At 45.3% G+C, this 10,329-nt stretch overlaps 1 protein-coding gene across 1 annotated transcript; it reads right to left on the minus strand.

Moving 5' to 3' along the window:
- Positions 1-3,659: 3,659 nt before the first annotated feature.
- znf16l (zinc finger protein 16 like) lies at positions 3,660-8,888 on the minus strand. Its single transcript, XM_020491676.2, has 3 exons — positions 7,479-8,888; positions 7,016-7,234; positions 3,660-6,784 (listed from the first exon to the last, which is right to left on the minus strand). Exons 1-3 carry the CDS (start codon positions 8,368-8,370, stop codon positions 6,069-6,071), a joined length of 1,827 nt encoding a protein of 608 aa, XP_020347265.2. The 5' UTR covers positions 8,371-8,888; the 3' UTR covers positions 3,660-6,068.
- Positions 8,889-10,329: the final 1,441 nt, after the last annotated feature.

The raw sequence follows: 10,329 nt of genomic DNA on the forward strand, positions 1-10,329 counted from the left end.
ACAAATCTCCGTCCCAGTCTCAGGTCTTTTGCAGACTCCATCAGGTTTTCTTCCAGAATGGTCCTGTATTTGGCTCCATCCATCTTCCCATCAATTTTAACCATCTTCCCTGTCCCTGCTGAAGAAAAGCAGGCCCAAACCATGATGCTGCCACCACCATGTTTGACAGTGGGGATGGTGTGATGAGCTGTGTTGCTTTTACGCCAAACATAACGTTTTGCATTGTTGCCAAAAAGTTCAATTTTGGTTTCATCTGACCAGAGCACCTTCTTCCACATGTTTGGTGTGTCTCCCAGGTGGCTTGTGGCAATCTTTAAACGACACTTTTTATGGATATCTTTAAGAAATGGCTTTCTTCTTGCCACTCTTCCAGAAAGGCCAGATTTGTGCAATATACGACTGATTGTTGTCCTATGGACAGAGTCTCCCAGCTCAGCTGTAGATCTCTGCAGTTCATCCAGAGTGATCATGGGCCTCTTGGCTGCATCTCTGATCAGTCTTCTCCTTGTATGAGCTGAAAGTTTAGAGGGACGGCCAGGTCTTGGTAGATTTGCAGTGGTCTGATACTCCTTCCATTTCAATATTATCGCTTGCACAGTGCTCCTTGGGATGTTTAAAGCTTGGGAAATCGTTTTGTATCCAAATCTGGCTTTAAACTTCTTCACAACAGTATCTCGGACCTGCCTGGTGTGTTCCTTGTTCTTCATGATGCTCTCTGCGCTTTTAACGGACCTCTGAGACTATCACAGTGCCGGTGCATTTATACAGAGACTTGATTACACACCGGTGGATTGTATTTATCATCATTAGTCATTTAGGTCAACATTGGATCATTCAGAGATCCTCACTGAACTTCTGGAGAGAGTTTGCTGCACTGAAAGTAAAGGGGCTGAATAATTTTGCACGCCCAATTTTTCAGTTTTTGATTTGTTAAAAAAGTTTGAAATATCCAATAAATGTCGTTCCACTTCATGATTGTGTCCCACTTGTTGTTGATTCTTCACAAGAAAATACAGTTTTATATCTTTATGTTTGAAGCCTGAAATGTGGCAAAAGGTCACAAAGTTCAAGTTCAACATATTATATTCTTATTTACAATAAAAGTGACTCCAAAATGACGATGATGATTATTTACCATTAATTTCTATTGGCCACAAAATAATCTGAAACACAACCAAAACAAACAGCAAATGCATCAAACATGTTTGTAGAGTCACAGCCTTGATGTAGTCATTGCGTGCTGGGAACATGGAACCAAATACTACATATTGATTACTTTAATACACATAAGTGAATTTGTCCTAATATATTTGGTCCCCTAAAATGGGCGGACTATGTACAAATTGTGCTGTCATTTCTAAACGGTTCACCCGATATGGATGAAAATACCCTCAAATTAAAGCTGACAGTCTGCACTTTAACTTCAGTGTCATTGTATCATTTCAAATCCAAAGTGCTGGAGTACAGAGCCAGAACACAAAATGTGTCACAGTCCCAATACTTTTGGAGCTCACTGTATATTGGCGAACTGTTTCGACTGGGAAGCAAACGGTGAGCTTTACACGGAGCCTGCCATCTCTCTCCTTCTCACACACCCTACTAGAAGACTTTGCTGATGGATACTTTATTAAAAGAAAAAGGTACTTACTATGACTGAGATGTGTGTTTGTCCCACCTAGTTATCTTAAGAGAAATGCACTAACTGTAATTCGCTCTGGATAAGAGCGTCTGCTACGTGACTCAAATGTTAAATGTGTCAGGATGTCTTCGTCAATGGAGGAAGTGATGCGGAAAAGTACATCCACAACACAAGCGCCGCATAAGAATGTTTATTAGAACGCAGCCGGCCAATGATTAGCATTTCACATCTACTGTTTTTATATTCATTGTTTACCGAAACGGTTTGAAAAGTTGGTGATTCTTTGTGTTCAACATTCACATACAGTATTGGGAATACTTTTAGCCAGCCATATATATATATATATATATACAGTGGGGAGAACAAGTATTTGATACACTGTCAATTTTGCAGGTTTTCCTACTTACAAAGCATGTAGAGGTCTGTCATTTTTATCATAGATACTCTGCAACTGTGAGAGACGGAATCTAAAACAAAAATCAAGAAAATCACATTGTATGATTTTTAAGTAATTAATTTGCATTTTATTGCATGACATAAGTATTTGATACATCAGAAAAGCAGAACTTAATATTTGGTACAGAAACCTTTGTTTGCAATTACAGAGATCATACGTTTCCTGTAGTTCTTGACCAGGTTTGCACACACTGCAGCAGGGATTTTGGCCCACTCCTCCATACAGACCTTCAGTTGTCGCTGGGCAATACGGACTTTCAGCTCCCTCCAAAGATTTTCTATTGGGTTCAGGTCTGGAGACTGGCTAGGCCACTCCAGGACCTTGAGATGCTTCTTTCGGAGCCACTCCTTAGTTGCCCTGGCTGTGTGTTTTGGGTCGTTGTCATGCTGGAAGACCCAGCCACTACCCATCTTCAATGGGGGGGAGGAGGTTGTTAGCCAATATCTCACGATACATGGCCCCATCCATCCTCCCTTCAATACGCTGCAGTCGTCCTGTCCCCTTTGCAGAAAAGCATCCCCAAAGAATGATGTTTCCACCTCCATGCTTCACGGTTGGGATGGTGTTCTTGGGGTTGTACTCATCCTTCTTCATCCTCAAAACACGACGAGTGGCGTTTAGACCAAAAAGCTCTATTTTTGTCTCATCAGACCACATGACCTTCTCCCATTCCTCCTCTGGATCATCCAGATGGTCATTGGCAAACTTCAGACGGGACTGGACATGTGCTGGCTTGAGCAGGGGGATCTTGAGTGCACTACAGGATTTTAATCCATGACGGCGTAGTGTGTTACTAATGGTTTTCTTTGAGACTGTGGTCCCCGCTCTCTTCAGGTCATTGACCAGGTCCTGCCATGTAGTTCTGGGCTGATCCCTCACCTTCCTCAAGATCATTGATGCCACACGAGGTGAGATCTTGCATGGAGCCCCAGACCGAGGGTGATTGACCGTCATCTTGAACTTCTTCCATTTTCTAATAATTGCACCAACAGTTGTTGTCTTCTCACCAAGCTGCTTGCCTATTGTCCTGTAGCCCATCCCATTCTTGTGCAGGTCTACAATTGTATCCCTGATGTCCTTACACCCTCTCTAGTCTTGGCCATTGTGGAGAGGTTAGAGTCTGTTTTATTGAGTGTGTGGACAGGTGTCTTTTTTACAGGTAACGAGTTCAAACAGGTGTAGTTAATACAGGTAATGAGTGGAGAACAGGAGGGCTTCTTAAAGAAAAACGAACAGGTCTGTGAGAGCCGGAATTCTTACTGGTTGGTAGGTGATCCAATACTTATGTCATGCAATAAAATGCTAATTAATTACTTAAAAACCATACAATGTCCTTTTCTGGATTTTTGTTTTAGATTCCGTCTCTCACAGTTGAAGTGTACCTATGATAAAAAGTACAGACCTCTACATGCTTTGTAAGTAGGAAAACCTGCAAAATCGGCAGTGTATCAAATACTTGTTCTCCTCACTGTGTGTATATATATATATATATATATATATATATATATATATATATATATATATATATATATATATATATATATAGAGATAGAGAGAGATGGGACAACTTTTAGAATGTTTAATATTGTTCTTTGCATAGCATTATTGAAATATTCCCCATGTTATGATAATGGTGGGCTAACATGACTGTGGTAGTGTCTTGTAAATGCATCATAATGCAGAAAACTCCATGTCCCTACTCTCTAAACACCTGACTGCTTTTAGCTAAACAACTAGAGTGAATAGAGAAAAGCGGGGTCATTATTTACTGGTATATATTTGCCCTTGAAATGAACGTTTTCCTGAACCTCTGTAGATAACTAGCCTGTTAACCGAGGGGTGAATTTAAAAGGGGTAGATTACTGATATCAAATCACAAAAACGAATGAGATGTCATCATCATCATGCAGGTGGACATACCAACAACGTGGACATACCAACAACATGTAAAGAATATAATGTCAGTAATACAGGTTACAGCATTGTTATTACAAATGATGAAATGCCAACTCATCTGCTCTGAACAGAAGTCATTGGTAGGTAAGTGAGGTTAAAACGTAGTCAGCCCTTGACAGAGCCACCATGAAGCTTCATTTGTGCAGTAACATAGAAAGTCCACATGGTGGCAGCAGTCACACTGTTCTGTTAGTGTGCGTCCTCTTCCCAAAAGGCTATACTACTAAAAATGCATCCTTCCTTCCTCGAAGTAATCACAGATCTGACATGTCAGAGTTCCGTGGTTGCCATGGTGCCGTGAGGTCGCCTAAGCAGAGAGCTCTGTAAATATGAATGTGGACTGCGGTGTGAGGGAATGGCAGAAACTCACCTCTGTTCCAGACTATTGTTGAGGTGCGTTGGTCTTTTCTGGTGCTTTTATAGCCACCGAAGCATCACCCAGGTGGGTGTTACTCTTTGACAGTGGATGATCCAGCCTAGCTACTTACAGAGGAGAAGACATGCCTCTTGCTCTTTCCCCCATCACAGAGGACCGGATCCCTAGCACCATGCCTCAGGACTACCTGGGCTGACGACGTCTCTGCCTGTTCCCGTCCCTAGTCCACCTAGTCGTGCTGCTGATCCAGTTTCAACTGTTGACGAATCGACGAATTCACCTCGTCCCGGACCTGCTGTTTTGACTCCCTCTCGCACACCTGCTGTCTCGGCCTCTTAATGCTCGGCTATGAAAAGCCAACTGGCATTTACTCCCGAGGTGCTGACCTGTTGCACCCTCTATAACCACTGTGATTATTATTTGACCCTGCTGGTCATCTATGAACGACTGAACATCTTGAAGAACGATCTGGTCTTAATGGCCATGTACATATATTCTCATATAATCTCCAACCGGCACAGCCAGAAGAGCCTGGTTCCTCTCTAGGTTCCTGCCTTTCTAGGGAGTGTTTCCTAGCCACGTCCTTCTAAATCTGCATTGCTTGCTGTTAGGGGTTTTAGGCTGGGTTTCTGTATAAGCACTTTGTGACATCTGCTGATGTAAAAAGGGGCTTTATAAATACATTTGAGTGATCGATGAAGAGCTCTGGGCCTGTCTACCAGTATCTGACTGACGTTTCTCCCTGACTCTCTGATGAAGAGCTCTGGGCCTGTCTACCAGTATCTGACTGACGTTTCTCCCGGACTCTCTGATGAAGAGCTCCGGGCCTGTCTACCAGTATCTGACTGACGTTTCACCCTCTCTGATGAAGAGCTCTGGGCCTGTCTACCAGTATCTGACTGACGTTTCACCCTCTCTGATGAAGAGCTCCGGGCCTGTCCACCAGTATCTGACTGACGTTTCACCCTCTCTGATGAAGAGCTCCGGGCCTGTCTACCAGTATCTGACTGACGTTTCACCCTCTCTGATGAAGAGCTCTGGGCCTGTCTGCCAGTATCTGACTGACGTTTCACCCTCTCTGATGAAGAGCTCCGGGCCTGTCCACCAGTATCGGACTGACATTTCTCCCTCTCTGATAAAGAGCTCCGGGCCTGTCTACTGGTATCTGACTGATGTTTCTCTATGCCTGTCTGTATCATCGACACTCCTGCCAGTTAAGCTACTGCTACCGGTTGCCTTTCTGAACTGCCTAGACATGTGAAGCTGTGGAAGACCATCAAACAGGAACTGCCAGATCCCTACATCTGTTTATGTTTTGGAGATACTTGTTTAATGAAAAGCGCTATATAAATGAAAAGTATTATTATTAGATGAGTGATTACTTCAAGGAAGGGAGCCGAAGAGGGAATTATGTGTTTGGTACTATTTGAACGAGGCCATGGCTTTCATCAGGATGCCCTTTGACCTCTTCTTCACCATTGCACAGTCTCCCTCCCTTTTAAGTCCATATGAGGCTTGTCTTTAGACTCAGACAATGTTCCTGCCTCAGTTAACAGCATATCAATAGGCTCCTGTGATGGCTAGGCTAGATTTAGCAGTTAGCCAGTCTAGCTTTAAGGTAACGGAGTAGAATGTCACTGTCACTGTGTGGGGGTGCAGCGGTGGCTCTTGTAGGTGCCCAGGTGGCGGAAGCTCCTCCCACACTGCTGGCAGCAGTAGGGTGTGGCACCACTGTGAATCCTCTGGTGGGTGTACAGGTTACCCAGCTCCTTGAAGCGCCGCCCACACTGCTGGCACGCGTAGGGACTCTCCCCCGTATGTACCCGCTGGTGTCTCTTTAAGCCGGAGAGCACCGGGAAGCCCTTCCCACACTGGGGGCAGGGGAAGGGGCTCTGGCCTCCGTTGTGCCCCAGCCGGTGACTCTTCAATCGGGCAGCGTGCCGGAACTTCTCCCCACACTCTGGGCATATGAAGGGCTTCTCCCCCGTGTGAATGCGCTGGTGCTGCCGCAGGTTGCCCAGGTAGTTGAAATGGCGGCCGCAATCTCCACACTCGTAACCCCCTTCCACTTTCTTCTCCCTCGTCCCTACTCCTCCCCCGACACCTCCTCCTCTTGCTAGGCCCATCCCCCTAGCTCCAGACGGAATGCTCCCTCCTTCAAGCCCCGCCAAACCCCGCTTGGAATCACTGCTACCCTCTCCCAGAGAGAGGGGAGCAATGGAGGTGGACTGCAGGGCGCTGTGGGTGCCGGTGGTGTCGCCGTGTATCAGTTTGAGGTGCTCCTCTAGGAACAAGGAGTCGGGGCAGAAGGTTCCACACAGTGGGCAGAGGTATGTGTGGGAGGTAAACTGCTGACCTGTGAACAGAGTAGACAAATGTAAGGATTATTGTCCTCTAGGTCACCAGCGTGCAATAGGTACATGCAGCCAAAGACAATAAGGATGGGTCAGAAGGCTGCACAAAATGACTAAAACAATCATCAAAACGCACCGCACAAAGAAAGACGATGATGAGAGATAAAAAATGAACGATGTATAGGATGCAAATGTTTACGCGTGTCAACTAGGACATCGATCTCCTCTCTCACCCGGTTCTAGTCGATCCACATGGGCCTCAAAAGAACTGTCCCCCTCCCCTCCTGGAGAGCCCTGGGGGTGCAGGGGAAAGTCAGGGCTGTTTGTGTCATGGGAGAGAGGGGCTGGGGGATGCTCCAATCCATCATTCCTTTCTTCTTTTGACTCGTCACCCTCTTCATCATCTTCCTCATCTGGTGTTTTGGCACTCTCCGATTTAGGCTCCCTCGTACCTCAGAAAACAAACATATGGTTTGTGTTTAATCCCATTTATATAAAGGTACAGAGGATCTATACAGCCTCTACATAGAAACATGGACACATGCAATGTGGCAGGACTGGATAACATCAGCATATAAATCCCAAAGTTCGCCCCTACTCCATTGCCAATGTTAATATTAGCAGTGATTGATTGGTACAGTGGGTGATTGATGAGGTTAGTGATTCATTGGTGCAGTGAATTATTGATGAGGTTACCTTTCAAATCCGATGTGTACTCCACCCCAGTCATCCACTCATAGTCGTGGATCCGCTTGCTTCCTGATGGTAGCGACATGTCAAATATGTCATCCGTGGCCGAGTCCGATTCCCCGTCCCCATGCCCCGCGTCAGGAATGCCACTGTCCGGCCACAGATGGTTGAGGGAGTGCGGCTGGGGATCGTGGCGGCTGTCCCTGTCGCTACCAGAAGAAGGATTGCTCGGGTCGCTGTCCGTTTCAGCACCCCGTGAATTCTTATCTTTCATCAGATAGTCGCAAATGGCATTGATGTTTTCTTTCTTCACACCAGGCATGGCTGGTTTGGCTTTCTTGTGGTCGTTGTTGTTGTGTTTGCTTCCTGAATGGAAGTCTGCTTTCCTGAATACAGATGCAACCTCGGTGGTCATTCCTCCAGGATACGGGTCCCTACCGTCTATTTGCACCTCTAGTCTCGTTTTTAAGACTTCGATTTCGTCCGTTTTCTCCCGAAGCTCCATTTTCAGAACCCGTATCCTGACGCTGACCATTTTCCTGATTTCGGACAACGCAGTCTCGAGCACCACTGTTATGTTTCTCCCAAGGTGTTCGGTGATGTCGCTCACCGAGCAGAGTAGCTCCTCGTCAGGCTCGAATTCCAATACATCTTCATCGGGTCGCGCTGCAGACACCGGAGTGTCCATGAATGCGTTTTGGGGGTCGGGAGAAAGGCTTGTTTCGGTAAAAGTGTGGTCTCTTTTGCGGCTCATATCTTTTGAAGCTCTAGCTAACAGGCTAGCTACTGTGTTCTGAAGATGCTGAAAGACATCCAGCAATGCGCCACAGAGAAGAGTTTCAAGCGCAGATTTCCGTGCAAACGGGTGGTGAATTTGAGAAGTAGCGCCACCCTCCATACACTCCACGAACTACCAAGTTTTAGGCATTGATCACACCGACAGTACTATTGCGCAAATGGTACGCAGCATCATCTGAATTTGTGTGCAACCATTTCTGTCAAGCAATGTAGACATGCAGTTTGATGCATACGTTTGATAAATCCGACGTATGAACCACACTGCAACGGCCTCTGCAACACAATGCTGCAAGGCAAAGGCAGCTTCTGGTGTACCACAATGCAACAATACTGTTAGTGTGATCGAGGCGTTAGTCTTTTGTTGTTGTATTTTCATCGAGCCTGCAGCAGGGGTCAGAATTTACCAAATAGCCACACAATGTGGACCTATTGAATCCATTAGTCTTTCACAGCCGCTCTAAATTCTACGACTTAATACTAGACTCGTCCTTCCTGTCAGAAACGTTATTTAGGTTAATCTACCACATCATTCTATGATGTAACTGTCCATGCCATGAAAGGGAGTTATGGAGGCATATAGGTCGTTCTATATCAGGAGGTCTTTGCCAGAGTAACCCACTGCCCCAATACCCCTCTGAACTAGCCACCAGGCAAAGGGGAGGAGAGGTCTAATACATACACATACACAGCCTGGTGGTTGGCTAAAGGCCGACACAGTTTAAACGAGATGGGTTTAAGGTGTTGCTGCAGTTGGAAGTTGTCACTGTCAAACTCTCAGATGTGTTCTACAGTGCAATGAGTGAGTGCCCACTGAAAAGCAATATGAAATGCAATTTGCTCATTAAGATACAGTTGTTGACAGATCAGGTTTATATTTGCATATGCCTCCTGAGTTTGAGATTGAGTTGCACTTTTAAAATCTGTCCATCTGTTTAGGCCTATTAAATGAAGTCATGAATTTCACAGGTTGGCCAATGCGCAAGGTAATGAGCTAGCCACTCCTCCATTCTGGTGACGTCGACAGTTGGTGCGTGCTTCTCTAATGATAGGTAAAAAGCGGGAATATACTGTATATAAAACCTACTCATATGTTATCTTGTTATGTATCTCCTACTCAAGTGTTTGTTTTTCATTTCAGCACCTTCGGTGAACACCAGGGATAGCTTACCGAAATTACATATTGTTTTCCTTATCCTGGAAATAGTCTGACAATATATTGTTTTCCTTACCCTAGAAACAGTCTGACTGTCACGCCCTGATCTGTTTCACCTGTCTTTGTGATTGTCTCCACCCCCTCCAGGTGTCACCCATCTTCCCCATTATCCCCTGGGTATTTATACCTGTGTTTTCTGTCTGTCTGTCTGTTGCCAGTTTGTCTTGTTTGTTCAAGCCTACCAGTGGTTTGTGTCGCAGCGCCTGCGGTTTCCAGTTTCTCGTCCTCCTGGTTTTTGACCCTTGCCTGTCCTGTCCTGACCCTGTACCTGACCACTCTGCCTGTCCCTGAGCCTGCCTGCTGTCCTGTACCATGGCCTATATTCTGGATTATTGACCCCTGTCGTTTGCCTGCACCTGTTACAATAAACATTGTTACTCCACACAGTCTGCACTTGGGTCTTACCTTGGTACCTGACACTGACAAGATAAGACAGCAATTCATGCTTTTGTTTACCTGCCCACTGTCTCCAAACCAGTATGCTACTTTGTAATTTGGGTGAACTATCCCTTTAAGGATAAGAAGTGACTAACAGATATTTTGGAGCTTTTGGGATAGCAGGGGGTTAAGAATTTAAATATCATGCTGAATGACAAATCAGTGTGATTAGATTTAATTCGCTGAAGCGTCTCGTTAAGGTTTGACTGATACTCTGTGGTTATAGATTGCATCCTAAACCGCATAGTGAGAGATGCAATTTATTGATCCAATCCCATAAATCACACTTTAGAACCTACAATAGCCTACATGTGATTGGTCCATTCATAATGTAAGAGAAATTAATCCAAATGGTTTTCCTCAGGGTATCTGTGGGTGGCGATGTGCCATTGAAAGGATGACACGTAA

Source organism: Oncorhynchus kisutch, linkage group LG9 (genome assembly GCF_002021735.2).
Source record: "Oncorhynchus kisutch isolate 150728-3 linkage group LG9, Okis_V2, whole genome shotgun sequence".
Classification (NCBI taxonomy): Eukaryota; Metazoa; Chordata; class Actinopteri; order Salmoniformes; family Salmonidae; genus Oncorhynchus; species Oncorhynchus kisutch.